At 45.0% G+C, this 15,550-nt stretch overlaps 1 protein-coding gene across 1 annotated transcript in view; it reads left to right on the forward strand.

Moving 5' to 3' along the window:
- LOC147732881 (protein mono-ADP-ribosyltransferase PARP14-like) overlaps positions 1 to 15,550 on the forward strand; it is a 1,341,877-nt gene that overhangs the window by 633,857 nt on the left and 692,470 nt on the right. Inside the window, exon 13 of the mRNA XM_086957426.1 lies at positions 11,819 to 11,995. Within this exon, the coding sequence (XP_086813552.1) occupies positions 11,819 to 11,995 (177 nt within the window). The remainder of the gene's footprint in view (positions 1 to 11,818; positions 11,996 to 15,550) is intronic.

The raw sequence follows: 15,550 nt of genomic DNA on the forward strand, positions 1-15,550 counted from the left end.
ATTGGTGATTTTCCAATGTCTTTGGGGCATTCCAGTTGAAGGAGTATTTGCGTGTCATCTGCATAGTTGTAGCACGTGAGGTGAAATTTATTGATCAGTACTGGTAAAGACTTCATGTAGATGTTGAAAAGCATGGGCGAGATGATAGAACCTTGAGGGATCCCTGCTTTTGTGGAGTACGGTTTGGACGAGAAAGGTGGGGTGTGGATGACATTAGTTCTGTTTCGAAGGTAGGACGCAATCCAGTCTAGAGCAGTTCCCTCTATGCCGGTTTCATAAAGTCTTTGTTTCAGAGTGTCATGGTCAACCGTGTCAAAGGCAGCTGAGAGGTCCAAGAGGAGTAGCGCAGCAACCCCGTTGCGGTCAACTGTATTCTTTAGGTCATCCCAGATGGCAAGGGGGGCAGATTCAGTGCCTCTTCCCGGACGGAATCCTGTTTGGAAAACTGAAAGTATGTCATTCTCTTCAATGAATTGTGACATCTGGGCAAACTCTGCTCTTTCTAACAGTTTGCCCAGGAAAGGTCCATTTGTAATGGGTCTGTAGTTGTCAGGGTTCAGCGGGTCCAACTTGTTTTCTTCAGTAAAGGGCGTATGTATGACTTTTTGAGTTCTTCTGGAAATATTCCAGTAGTTAAGGAATCGTTGATGATTCTTCTTACTGGAATGGCAGCAGAGGTTGTCTTGAAAGTTTGTGGCGGACAGGGGTCAGAAGGGCTGCCGGCAGGCCTGCTTGCTTTAACCAGGTCCATAAATTCATTGTGTGAGATGTGTTGGAAGGAACGGAGAGGCTTGATTAGAGCATTCTTGGATAGTTGTTTTGTACAAGGGTTAGTGCTGGTGCTTTGTTTCTGTTGTAAGTACAAGTCCAACGTGTCTGCGTTATCCGTGTAATGATTTGCCAGTTTGTTTGTGAAATCTAGAGTAACAGGATGAGCTCCTTCTAGGCAATTTGGTTTTCGAAATTCATTGAGTATTTTATAGAATTCTTTTGTAGTGTAGTTCCTATATTCCCAATAGGCTCTGCGCATTGGAATAACATAAACAATAGTTTAGACGTAGGACTTAGGTCTACTAGGTCTCTATTGATTATGTTAGACTTAATTATGAAATGCCAGCTAGCTCAGAGGTCACTAGAAACTTTCTCGAGTACACAAGAAGGGATTAGTTTCTGACAACCGCATACACATGACAACTTTGCTCCCCTAGAACAAGGAGTATATCTCCAGAGTGCCGGAAACAATAGATAGCTATTTCACTCAGTCAATCGTGCATGCTTAGTTTCACCAGAAGTGCAGAGAAACAGCGAGACAGGCGTTTTCAATAAAAGTGGTTATTTATTGAGCAGTCTTCTTTCTCATGCAAGAGAAGTGAATTGCCACAATTGCAATGCTTCTCATAAAGTAAAGTGCGTACAGTAAAAGGAGTATTACGAAATAATACTGTAAAAGCATTTATATGGTTTCTAAGCCATAAGATACTTAAAACGGATAAAATACATACAATGATAAAATAATGACTAAACTTACTCAACTGGTGCTTCTAAGATACGCCTACCCCGGAGTACCTAACCTAAGCCTAGTACATGGGACGGAGTAAATGAGATGTAGTTTGAGTTAAGATAGTTTCTGCCAAGAATCTGAATCAAGAATTCTCTAAGGGTCTAATTGGCTCCGTACCTTGGTTATAGAATGAAGGAGGTCTTGTATCTCTCTCTCAGGACTCGATCTCCCAGCAACCCGCAAGGGTGACAGGGAAACACTGGAGCTGGATTTCTCGGCAGGAGAAAAGACACCGTCTCTCTCAGTGCGTCAATGGGAGGGTCGGCTTCCTTCGGCACTCGCATCAGCAGGGCGTCAGGCAAGTAGATAGCCGATCTGGTCCAAACCACCGTGTGTCTTGCTAGGGCAGATGCTGGTATATTTATACCTGGAAGGTGCCCCGTTTGACATAAGGTTGGACATAAGACGTCACTAAGAACTCGCAGTTCTTTCAGGACTCCAGGAGTTCTAGGACAAATCAATACAGAAGCAGGGGGAATTCCCGGGCTGCTGGAGGCTTGGTTTGTTTAAGAACGCGTTGTGCTTTCTAGGAGTCTATGGGAGTAGCCGTGCCGTATTAGGACTGTATTGGCTATGACTTAATATGGGTATGATTCTTATGCCTATATAAGGATATGATTTAATGTAACCACATAAGGGCATACATTGGGAATATTAACTAGAGTCCTAGATTTGTCTACAACACTTATTTTGCACATTTAGCGTTTTGAATTCTGTCTGAATAGTACCTTTTCTTAGCTTTTTTGATAGCTGACTTATATAATCTGTTGTTTTTTGTAGGTGAAGTTTGTCTTGTTTGGCGTTTGTTTTGAGCCAGGTATGTTGCAGCTTTCTAATTTGTTGTTTTATGCCTTTTATTTCTACGTTTCTCCAAGGTGCTTTTTAGGTCGAGGGACCGTCGCACTGCGAAGCAGTGGGCGGAGTCCTGAAGATTTAGTTTTTTGGAGTATGGGGGCTTGAACCTGCCTCTCTCCTCCATTCTTTCAAATCGGATGAAAAACCCCTGTCTTGCGGTGTGCCACAGGGCTCTGCCCTCAGCCCCCTGTTCTTTAACGTCTACCTTGCCCCTCTGGCCGACGTTGTGGAGTCCTACGGAGTCAGGGTGGTCTCCTATGCTGACGATACTCAGCTGGTGTTTTCCTTCAGAGACCACTCGGACTCCGCATTCACCAACTTCCGCCAATGCCTCAACAACATCAGTGTCTGGATGACTGATAACCACCTCCGACTAAATGCAGACAAGACGGAGGTGCTGTTCTTCAATCAGAAAGACCCCATCCCCTCTTCTTGGTGGTGGCCCACGGCACTTGATCCTGCTCCCTCTCCTGTTCACTCTGCACGTAACCTGGGTTTCCAGTTTGACGACTCCCTCTCATGCAAAACTCAGGTCAATAAAGTGACCTCTGCCTGCTTCCTGAAGTTGCGCATGATCAGAAAAATACTCCCCTATCTTCCTCTGGATTCCCGCCGCACAGTTACCCATGCCCTCATCACGTCCCACCTGGATTATGCTAACAGCCTCTATGCTGGTGCCCCCCAGTATCTGTTAGACCGACTTCAGATTGTCCAGAATGCGGCGGCCAGATTGATTGGTAACATTCCCTACCGTCAATCAGTTTCCGCGTACCGTAAGGAGCTTCACTGGCTTCCAGTGGCCAGCCGTATCCTGTTTAAGATCCTTACCCTCACTTTCCGAGCCATCAACGACCTCGGACCCAACTACCTGAAAAAACGCGTCTCTATATCTCGTTCCATCAGATCCTTGAGATCCAATGACCTCCGCCTCCTGATCTCTCCCCGTTTTAGACTATCTAGAATGGGTGGCAGAGGGTTCAGTGTCATTGCGGCAAAATGGTGGAACGCTCTGCCAATTGATCTGAGATTCTGTCCTTCCGAATCCATCTTCCGAGCCAAACTCAAAACTTGGCTCTTCTCTGGACTCGGATTTCTCCCTGCTGCTCCCCATGCTCTTTGCTCCTTATTCCCCCTTAGAGACTCAGGATCTAGCGCCGGGACACCCCTTCGGGGGTAGCTGTGCGCTCTATAAACTACATAAAATAAATAAATAAATAAATTCTCCTCCATTGGCTGGCTTCCTAAACGGAGGCCAGCCATTGGAGGAGAAGGGAGTCACTCCAATAAAGCCCCTTCTCTTTCGGATTCGGGGGCGTGTTTTTTGCGTTCTTTCGACTGTGACGTCATCCGTCACTCAGAACGCTAAAAACACGCCCCGAATCTGAAATTTTCGGATGTTTGCGGCCGCCATTTTGACACTTTCTCTGTCGTTCCCTTCTGTTTTCTATCCCACCCAAGCCTGTCTCTCTTCTATGACTCTGTGACCATGAGGTTCTTTCACTCTCTTTCCCTGCTGTTTTCTGTCTCCCTTCCTCCTCATATCTGCTCACATTTTCCTGTTTCTCGATCCCTACTTCGGCATCCACGTCTCTGTTCCTCTGTCTCTGGTTCGCTTTTACTCCCCTGGTTCAGTGTCGTTACTAATTTAAGTGTCTCCTTCTCAACCCCTGACCTCTCGCCTTCCTTCCAGAAGCTCCATATTGTCCTTGGCGCTCTCTCCTTCGCTGCCGTGTCTCCCTCCCTCTCTACCTCCCTGCGCCTTTCCTTTCACCGTCTCCTCCCGTCTCTCTTCCCCCTGTTGTTTCGCCAGCCGCCTGCAGCCCACCTTACGTCCCCTGCTCGCCTCATCCCTCCGGATGGGCTGCGAGGATCTCACCGGAGCTGGTCCCGTCGCCTGGGGGGTCAGACGAGGGATTGCATCCAGGCACAACCCTCAGCTAGGGGAGCCTGTGCCACTGCAGGAGTCAAGGAACAGAAGAGCACCGACACTGCAAATGGCAGGTAAGCATTTTTTAAATTCTTTCCCCTGCACTGCCCCCTACACTGACTCCCCCGCGCTGCCTCACCACATGTATGCCACATCAGCTGTCACCGAGAGCCACAGCACTTTAATGAGTTGTAGAAGAACTGAAACTGCAAATGGCAGGTAAGCATTTTTTTAATTCTTTCCCCCGCACTGCCCCCCTACACTGACTCCCCCGCGCTGCCTCACCACATGAATGCCACATCAGCCGTCACCGAGAGCCACAGCACTTTAATGAGTTGTAGAAAAACTGTAGGAAAATAGATTGGAAATGAGATTGCTTTGAGGGTTTGAAACTTTGTGTGCATCAGTTTGAACTGCCTGCCCACATAGCTGAGTATAAAAGACGGAGGTGATGCACTTTCACAAGGAGAAGAGACTGTGCTGCTACCTCAAGAAGTACCTCATTGGACATTGATGTGTAAACCAGAGACAGTCACACTGGTGATCGCGTGTAATGATGCTTGTCATAATCAAAATACAAATACCGATTTTTGTTTACTCCGAGTAGCACTGACGTTCACAAAAAGAAATGGACCAAAACAGCAATCAACTTTCAAATATTTAATTTGGTGCTAAATTGCACATCAATGGTTTTCAGCATAAAAAAAAATATCAAAGACCAGAAAACTTTTACTACCTCGTAGAACTGCTTAAGTAACTAGGCCCATCAGTTGAGGGCACTTCAGTTAAGACAGTGGACAAAAGTTGCCAAATGTAATGGTCCGTATCCAGAGAGCCCTTGGTGTTCCAGGGACATGGAGATGTACAGGAACCCGTACCAGACTAGCCTCCTATGGATTCACATACAGGAATACCCTACATTCCTTCACCATCTTCAGAAGCTTCACGTGGGAGCAAGAGAAGCCGGTTACTGCATAATCATAATGTTGTGGTATGTGAGGTTCACAGTGTAAACATGCTATTCATGGGAACCTTTACTTTCCGCAACAGGCGCACCAAGTGTGCCACCGTTTTATCTACCATTCAAATAATTCAGAGGCTTAAGATGGCTTCTGTAGTGATCCACTTTAACTACAATATCTGAGTCTTGAATCCTACAGGGCTGTGTCAGCCGCTCCTGCTTCGTAAGTTGAGAAAATCAGCATGGCAAGGTGGCTCCTTGAGTTAAATGCTCCGAGCTGACATCTAATGTAATCTGAAGGTTGCAGGTCATGAGTTCAAATCGAGAGAAATCCAGATCACCCTCCCATCCTTCTGAGATTGGTCAACTGAGTACCATTAAATGGAGTAATAGTAAAACTTGTCATTTACAGAGCCTAGAAACAACGGTAGTGCGAGATCAAGCACCATAAAGCAAGTTACTGATTGGCCAATAGTAACACTCTTTATTTACAATGCTACTAATAGAAGAAGTCGACAGTCGTAAGCACAAGTTAGTAGCGTCTGGAAAACTTTTGTTCGAAGTACAAAAACGTTATGGAAGGTTTTATTTTTGCATTGTGGTGAGTGACTCATAAATAAGGCTTAAAAGTTGTGCCTCAAAAAATGAGCTGCTGTCAGTAGTTACTAAATAAATTAAATACGCTATATTATATTAATCAGTGTCCTGTATACAAACTTGAAAGCTGCAGTTAAGGCAGTTCAGCAGAACTTCCTCGTAGATCATGTGCACCTACTGTGTGATCTGCACATGGTCTCAACAACTCTGCTCTTTGCAGAAGTGAAAATGCGTAATATGCGGCACTCTCCTTGTATTAAAGTTAATAACGCTTCTGGTGCGTACTTTGTGAAATCAAATTTCTTATGGGTGCCAATGAGTGTACTCCCTCTGGCCAATGGGAGTAAAAATTGTGAACAGTGCTTGCATAGTGTCAAAGGTATGACACCGCACTCTACTGGCGCACTTGGTGAGACGTGTTCTCTGCTTTTCAAGACAGTGTCCTACGATAGTTTAGGTATCTTTAAATCCCAAAAATCCACATGTAGGATAAGTCTTCCAAATGTATTGTTTATTTGCATTCCATATTGTTGTTACTTCACAACGTGGAAAATTCTTTTCAACATAAGTTATTCCATATGCTCCCTTTAACCACTGACTGCTCCCTTTAACCACTGTCTGCTTCCCTTCAAGAAGTGTCTGCTTCCCTTCACCAGTGTCTGTTGACCTTCACCAGTGTCAGTTCCCTTTAACCAGTGTCAGTTCCCTTTAACCAGTGTCAGTTCCCTTTAACCAGTGTCAGTTCCCTTTAACCAGTGTCAGTTCCCTTTAACCAGTGTCAGTTCCCTTTAACCAGTGTCAGTTCCCCTTCACCAGTGTCAGTTCCCCTTCACCAGTGTCAGTTCCCCTTCACCAGTGTCAGTTCCCCTTCACCAGTGTCAGTTCCCCTTCACCAGTGTCAGTTCCCCTTCACCAGTGTCAGTTCCCCTTCACCAGTGTCAGTTCCCCTTCACCAGTGTCAGTTCCCCTTCACCAGTGTCTGTTCCCCTTCACCAGTGTCAGTTCCCCTTCACCAGTGTCAGTTCCCCTTCACCAGTGTCTGTTCCCCTTCACCAGTGTCTGTTCCCCTTCACAAGTGTCTGTTCCCCTTCACCAGTGTCTGTCGCTTAGTGTCCACCCCTCCCCGATATCTGCCCTAACACCAGTTATCTTTCCCTCATACCAGTCTCTATCCCCATACATGTCCCTCCCTGTACATCTGTCGTCACCTACACAAGTGTCTGTTTGTGTCTGTTCCCCTTCACCAGTGTCTGCTGCTTAGTGTCTACCCCTCCCCCAATATCTGCCCTAACACCAGTATCTGTCCCTCATACCAGTACTATCCCCATACATGTCCCTCCTCATACATCTGTCGCCACCTACACTTGTGTCTGGCTCCTGTCACCAGTGTCTGTTCCACTTCACCAGTGTCTGTCGCTTAGTGTCCACCCCTCCCCCAGTATCTGTCCCTCATACCAGTGTCTATCCCCATACATGTCCCTCCCATACATCCGTCGCCACCTACACTTGAGTATGTCTCGCACCACCAGTGCCCATCCTCACCACTGAGGTCTGCCCCAACACCATGTCCGTCCTTGCACCAGTAAGAGTCTGCCTGTCTCCCTATGCTGGCACCAGTCCCACAGCAACAGTGTCTGTCCCCAAATGTTGCAGTTTCCGTCTCAGCAAGGAGGGAGCACATATTTGCAGACTGTATCTGGGAACCACTAGGAATCCATTTCAGAAAGGGGCCAATGCCACCAGGAAGGCAACATTTTTCCTCTACATCCCTCCACCAGGCATGCCCTCCACAAACATTTAGGAGGAGTTAGAAGTGTGAGTGCATGGAAAGGAATGTGGGATCTGCCCCTTACGGACACAAACTGCTGGAGTCGGTATCAAAGGGTCGCCTCTTCCCCGCTTTCCAAGAAGCAGACTCAGTTATAGGCGAGACTCTGTGTGGGTGGCTCCGTGTGTGGGTGGCTCCGTGTGTGTGTGGCTCCGTGTGTGTGTGGCTCTGTGTGTGTGTGGCTCTGTGTGTGTGTGGCTCTATGTGTGTACGTGTGGCTGTGTGTGTGTGTCTGTGTGTGTGTGTGTGGGGGGGGCTCTGTGTGTGTGTGTGTGTGTGGCTCTGTGTGCGTGTGTGTGTGTGGCTCTGTGTGCATGTGTGTGTGTGTAGCTCTGTTTGTGTGTAGATCTGTGTGGATAGCTTTTTTGTAGGTGGCTCTGTGTGTGGGTGGCTCTGTGTGTGTGTGTGTGTGGGTGGCTCTGTGTGGGTGTAATGCAATAGGTCATGCATTTGCAAGAGATTTGCAAGAGATTAAGCTATTGGCATTGTAAATGACAATGCCATTTATTTAACGATTAAGCTATTGGCAATGTAAATGACAATGCCATTTATTTATAATTTTAAAAAAAAGCAATGCCAATAGCTCTACCTTTAATAATGCTGAGACCATTGCATTGTAAAGGCTTGTTTTCTTTTGTTCTTTTGAGTGGTATCAGGATGTCAAAAGCTTCCTGTAGCCACTCAATGCTCAGCAGGTCCTTCTGCCGCTGTGTTCCCACACTCTCCCCAGCTTGGGGTCAGGCACAACGTGTGCGTGCCGCAGTGCAAGCAGTGTACCGAGCCAGGGAGGCAGCAGAGCTCGGGTGGGCGGAGGAGGAGGAGGGGCAGGCAGTGACCTCACCGCAGCAGCTCGGAGGGAAGCGAGACTCTCTCCTGCTAAACAGAGGCGCGTGATCCATCCCCACAGGCCCAATCAGAGAGCCGGAGTGGCTCGTGCTCCAGCCTTGAAGGCAGCATGATCGAGCCTCTGATAACAAATCTTTTACAACAGCCATAAACCAGGCCATCATGTCCGTAAGGGCGGTCCAAAAAGCGGACAGGGCGGCAACCGAAAACCCTCCTTTTACCCTAAATGCTGATGCTACCCAATGGAAAGGAAGGGCGGGCCTTAGAGTCCCTTTGTTGTTTACAAGATCTCTCGCAAGGCTGGGCAGCTTCGCTGCCACACCCACACTCGACCTAAAAAGGAACTCAAAGCTGCAAGCTACTCTAAAGGTGTCTCTGAGCTGCTGGAAGCTCACAATTAACTGGTGGGAGACACCTGCTTTAGTAACTTCCTACACTCAGTTGTTCAATAAGGTTCAGGATATTGATCCTCGTGCCAATTTCACATTTTGTGAGGCTGGCATTGAGGGTGTGGAAGAGGAAATGTTTAAAAAAAGGGAATTTATACAGAGTGGTATTACCCTGGTATGATTAAAGAATTGAAGAAGCACTATACCTTTGGTCCCTATAGTGTTGCCAATAAGATCTTTCTTCAAACTTAACAAATATATAATTTACTGTTGATGCACCATATTTGCTGTACGGGCCAGACTATTTAATATTTGCAATGGTGCAAACATGGAGGCATGGTTGACGGCCACGGCCTGTCCATTAGGGCTTAGGCCCACGCCGCCTCAGCTTTTTCCTATCAATAAGTGTATCTGTCAGGTGAAGGTCAGCCTGACAGGCATTCCTTATTTTCAGGTCCGGCAGCCAAGAGCTAGAAATGCGCTAAATGTGCAGGCTCCTGACTGCCTGAGCTGAATTTAGCTGGACTGAGAATGTCACAGCTCCTGTGAGCGGACCTCCTCAGCTTAGCTAAGGTCCTCGAGTCCCTCGCCATCATGACGAGGAGGAGTGTCAGTGATTGCCTTGCGCCCTTCAGCTTCAAGCCCCGTATTACCCAGGTCTGATTGTCAGTCATTGACACCTTGTCACAGAGTTGGTTGGGGTCAGTAACTCTCACTGACCCCATCCCACTCTGTTACAAGTAGACTTTGATGCCTCCCCTCAATGGAGGCAGCAGTCTCAAACCTCCTGGGGCCTCCGAGACAGAGCAGAAGGCAAGTGGAATTGTTTTATTTATTTATGTTTGGTGTGTGCTTGCGTGTATGTATGAATAGTTGGAAGTGAGTTTTGAGAATGGATTTGTGTGTGTGCGCATGTGTGTTAATGCATTGTTGCGTGTACGCATGTGTACCTGTATCCCATTCGCCCCTTAGCCGCCTATATATGTGTGTGTATATGTGTTTGTGTGTATATATATATATTTATAGATGAATTTAAGAAAATAAACATCCGTGTATGTATATCAGCACTACTGTCAGGAGCTGTATTATACCTGTGTCACTCCAATGTTCACCTGAACCATAATTAAGCCCAGAAAATGCCCGTCATTAATCTTATATTTAATCAAACTTCCGATGGAATCCATGACTTTTGTATACCACCATCTCTACCATTTTCCAACACTAAATGTCTAGACACCAGTTTTCAGAAGGCATGGGTATGGCTCTGCCCTATATAGAGGCTATATATCAATTAGCCACTAATAAGGGCATATTAAAGATGCTTTTGTTATATTTTCAAATAGTTTATTCACTAGCGTCAGTTTTTATGACAGTGCAACACAGATACTTGTTACATTGATATGCAGATAGTAACCATTTTTCCAGAAAGGCTGTGTCACAGAACATTCCCATAATATATGTAAAAAGGGCCTAAATGACCTGCTCCCACTCCAGAACTGATCACTAGTAGTGGTGTATGCTTTAACCATTTATTATATTATTTTATTATATATTTTTTATATATTTTTATTTTAAGTATATACCATAAAAAATGCACTTTTTAACTTAAAGTTAAAAGCTGCTGTCTAAAGGTGAAAGTCATATGAGTTCAAATAGAAAGGTTTTTTTAAAATTTAAAAAACAAAAGAGGCAATATTTATAAACTGCATCTGCTGCTTCTAGGCCTCATCGTAGCCAAGAGAGATGTGGCTCGGGCCTCGAAGGACCCCAGGGCCCCGCCGGTGGGAGTGTGGAAAAAGGGCTTGGATTACTGCATGGGGTTAGAGCGTCCTGTGTTTGAGGCCCGGGGCTTCCCTAGGAAACACTATAACATTTGGAAGAGATGGGCAGACTATAGGGGGCTGTGGCTGGAGCCGGCGCCAGTGCTACATGAAGACGATACAGGATTGTTACGCTTAGATCCTGGGTGAGGGGGAATGTACATTCAATATCTTGTATTTACCTTTTTTCTTTTAGGATCATGTGAACATTGTGCAGGGGGTTAGGGTGAGGAAGTTGACGGAGGGGGACGGTTCTCTTTAAACTAATGTATGGATTGCTTTTCTATGACCAATGCTTACCTGCTTGCGGCCTCTCCGGAGAACGGAGTGTCGCGTCTTATGTGCAATCTGTCAATAAAATTTGTTCTAAAAATTTTTTTTTAAAAGGAGGCATCAAAGCAGTTTGTTCATCTTTAAATTTCTTAGATTCACCACTCCACATACTAGTAAATAAGCCGTCCTAGCTTGGATGCCTATTTAGACACTATGTGTTGATGATATTTTTAAAGATAAAGCGATGGAATAATGACATAAATATAAGATATTCCTATATTATTGGGATCAGATACAGACTGCTTACCAAAACCTTTGGCTCCATGATAAAGCCAAAGAGGGAAAACCATTTTGTAAACTTTTTGTATTCTGACTGACATAGAAGCCAAACAACACAATAAACCCCGAAGATGTCTCTGTTAACTGAATAAATGCGTTGGCAACAGTGGAGAAAAGTTATTTTTTTTTAAAAGCATGATGTGAATAAAGGAATTTTTGATGAATAATCTGGATGGAGTCTGTGCACAACATAATTCATTTTTGTGTTGAGTATATAGTCAATTAGACCTGGTACAGAAGTACACTATCTTATGTAGATGTTTGTGCACTGATGATCGGGGATAAAATGGAAGCCATTTCAGTGCAGTACCATCGATTTGCTAAAGTATGGTGACTCTTTACGCAATTATTGCCTTTTGAATGTACATGCCAATTGGTCTACTTATGTCAGTTATTTATATATCTTTGTTACTTTCCACCAGCTACTCTCCCAAACAATGGGTCTATAACTACTACCAATGGAGCCTTGGCATGCAAAAATATAATTCATGTCGTTGGACAGACTGACTTGCAGCAGATCAAAACAACAGTGAATAATGTACTCCAGGAGTGCGAGCAGCGGCAACTGACTTCTGTGGCCTTTCCTGCGCTTGGAACAGGTTTGTGTTTTTTATCACAGCATATAAATGTAAATGTGCATTTATATGACTGATCCTGACATCAGTGATCCTGCTAAAAGCAGGCGGGTGGGCCTCAATCTCCCACCTTGCCAGCAAGATCAAGTAAAATCCCAAAGATCACTATGCACACGCCATACCAAAAGATGTACAACCTGGGCCAAAACACAAACATATGGATATCATCCATCTTTTCCTCTCCACACCAATTGCAGCAAGTGGCAGCGCCTTCAGCAAATTTGGCATGTTTGTTTGGAGTCAGATATATTCTATGTCATGTAAAAAGATGGTACTTCGAGATGGGGACTTTCAGGGTATCAGAAGTAAGGAAGTGGTTAACGGAGATGCAACTCTCGGGCTGTTCTAGTGTTGAACAACAAGACCTTTTGGAAGATAACACGAAGGAGGAATTTATTTTACAAATTGATAAATCACTGAATTTAAAATCTGCAGGCATAGATGCTCTACTGGGTGAATTTTAGAAGGTCATGACAGAAATAGTAGTCCCGATAAGGAGGGATCTGTTTAATGATCTATTGGTGTGTGGCTCAGAAATTCCTCCATCTTGGAATGATGCTGTGATAGTCTTACTTTTTAAACCAAATAAAGACCCCAAGAAAGCAGGTTCATATAGGCCTGTCTCTTCACTAAACTTCGATTTATACGTTTTTTGCTGGTAGCTTAGTTAGGAGACTCTTTGAACATTGGTAATGTAGAACATCCAGATCAGAAGGATTTTGTGCCAGGTAGGCAGTTGCATGATTTGACACATCAAATTATATCAGCAAATTGATATGGCAATGACAAATTCAGGCAGATTGGCTATTGTTACTATTGACACCTCCAAGGCGTTTAGTAGGGTGTGCTGCGCATACCTTTGGAGGTTCTAAAGATCTTTGGATCTCCTCAGGGTTTATAGCTCTAGTCAAAGCTCTTTACACTCCACCAGCAGCTCTGATTCTGGTTAACAGGAGCTTGACAAGGAAAGTTAACATCTCAAGGGGGACACATCAGGGTTGCCCACTATACCTGTTTTTCTATTCCCAGAGCCTTTGGCCTTTGAGGGCGGACATGGAGATGGTACCTTTTGAATCTCATGATTAAGTTGGGTCTTGATGCAGATTATATTATTTTGTATATAAGGGAAACATGGATAACAGTGAGACTCATGGAGGTTATAACTGAAGCACTTGGTCCCTTTTCTGGTTATTCTATAAATATGGAGAAGACCAAGGTGATGGTGTGGAATCTAGTAAGCACAGGGGTGCAGTATGAAACTATGATCAGGTATCTGGGCATCACAGACTTGCACGAGTTAGAAGAGGTTCCGGCACATGTCCTTGGGAGGGTGAGAAAGGAAATCGAGGCATTATTAACTAGTTGTGTGCACCTCCCTTTGACCCTTCACTGCAAGGCAAACTTAGTTAAGAGGGCACTCCTCCCTAAGCTAAACTGTCTGTTCAAGAACATTCCACTTCAGTCTGGTTTAGATAAGAGTCAAGGTACGTTAGGGAACTTTATTTTAGCCTCCAAAAGTCCTGGACTCAGTTGGAAGAAAGAAGAAAGCTGGATAGGGATTGTGTACCACTGACAAATGTTTTCCTCTATTATCTATCCTTCAAATTTAGGAACTGCAGAATGCCCAGTCAACTTTGTAGAGGAAGAACTTATGTAGGACTCTTGAATTGGTGTGGAATTGGTCTGGAAACTCAGTAAAGTCCTCATTAAACTGTAGGACCCCCTGTTGAGCCTTTACCTTTCCTGGAAGGTAGCTATTCTGGAGGCCATAACATGTCTTAGAGGTATTAGTGACCCGCAAGCCCTCACACAACAAGAACTCTTCATTCAGGAGGTACCGCCCCACCCCGGCGTGCAGAGATGCTGGGCAAGAAAGTTTTCCGGGTCCAGTCTCACGCCTGGGGATAATTCTACGTTAAGGAATCTGCGTCTAGAGTTGTCTCTACCCGATACATCGTTACCGAAGGTAAGTAACTTGTACGTCACTCTAGTTTATTGAGCATCAAAAGCGGCCACCGAGAAAATCCATCCCATAAGGCATTTTCCAGGCCCATTCCCCTCCTCTTTTCACTAACTAGCAAAAGCATCCTCGCAGAACAATAAATGTGTTCCCCTAGTATTGTGGCCAGTCTCTCCTTCGGCTGCAGCAAATGCAAGTCCACCACCATGAAGAAAACCTATACACCGTCATTCTCAAGAATTGGTTTCTTTCAAAACCAAGATTTCTGTGCCATAGTCTGTCCTTTCCATTCAGCAGAAACCAGTCATCTCCATAGTCACCCTACAGTGAGTATTTCCATGGGCATAGCATTTCTTGCCTTGCATTACACTGTCCGCAGTACCAACTCCATGCACACTGCGGTTGTCCACAACCATAGTTGCTTAATTTCCTTCATATTCCAATTCATCTCAGCAATACTATTCCTCTCAACTGCACAAGAAGATTCTCTTCCAAGTAAATAACCAAAACGTTTAGATGACCTCTCCCATTTAACAAATCTGCTAATGTCTTTAACAGCTGACACCATCACTTCCATCCCCTATTCCACCCCTTCCCTCCTCTTCTCCTACCCCAAGACTTGTAGCAAAGCCCAAAAGTTTTCTGAAAGGGCTCTCCTCAGCCTGCTATTCCCCATTTTGTGAATGAATAGCTGCAAATCGAAACTTAGATGTAGTCCTACTCAGGTCAATGAACACAAGGAAATTGATCAACTAATCATCGCATATAGAACTCCCACCCTGGTCTAATTTACCTCCTAAAGGAGTCCAGTGTAAGTGCACCTCAACTTCAAATGTGTGCTGCTGTCCGTGTCTGTTGCCCACCTCATGCTGTTTCACTTCTAAAAGAATATAACATTTCTCCCTGGAAAACCCAACTTAACTAGAAACTGACGCAAAACCTGAAAACCTGACAACAGGGTAACATTAGTTTTCACAAACACCTTCATATAACTACCTAAACTCTTTCCAAGAAAGATGTCCCCCTGGCCTCACCAGTACTCTCCTTCCGTAAATCACACGCAGCTCTACCCTTCACCGCCACTGCAGTTTGACGAGACACAACCCCAACAATTTGCAGCCCTGTTCCCCTATTTCTCCCACAGGCATTGTGCTGAGCATTCAGAATTCCCTTAATTTCTTTTGTGGAGCTCGAGGGATCAACAAAGCACCGTCAGCGCTACCCCTCCCACTGATCTCCTCTGTGCCTGAGGTTGCCTCACCACCCAAGCCTGTTCTAGGAAAATGTTCTCAAGTCCTCACACTCGTTTTTTTTTTTAACCTAGTGTTATTTGAGTTTTATAGTGAACAGTAACCGTGATCTGAACAGCCCATGTGGAATACAATTCTGTAATAGAAAGAAATAATATTGACAGCCAAATGTAAGCCTTGGGCATCCGACGATAAAGAGAGTGATATGAAAAACATTACGAGGCAATAGACAGTCAATGACAACTTGCATCTTGCGTTCAAACTTTTAGTAGTGGGAGGCTTGTTAATAAACTGGGGGAGTAAAAGGGT

Source organism: Lissotriton vulgaris, chromosome 2_1 (genome assembly GCF_964263255.1).
Source record: "Lissotriton vulgaris chromosome 2_1, aLisVul1.2, whole genome shotgun sequence".
Taxonomy (NCBI): domain Eukaryota; kingdom Metazoa; phylum Chordata; class Amphibia; order Caudata; family Salamandridae; genus Lissotriton; species Lissotriton vulgaris.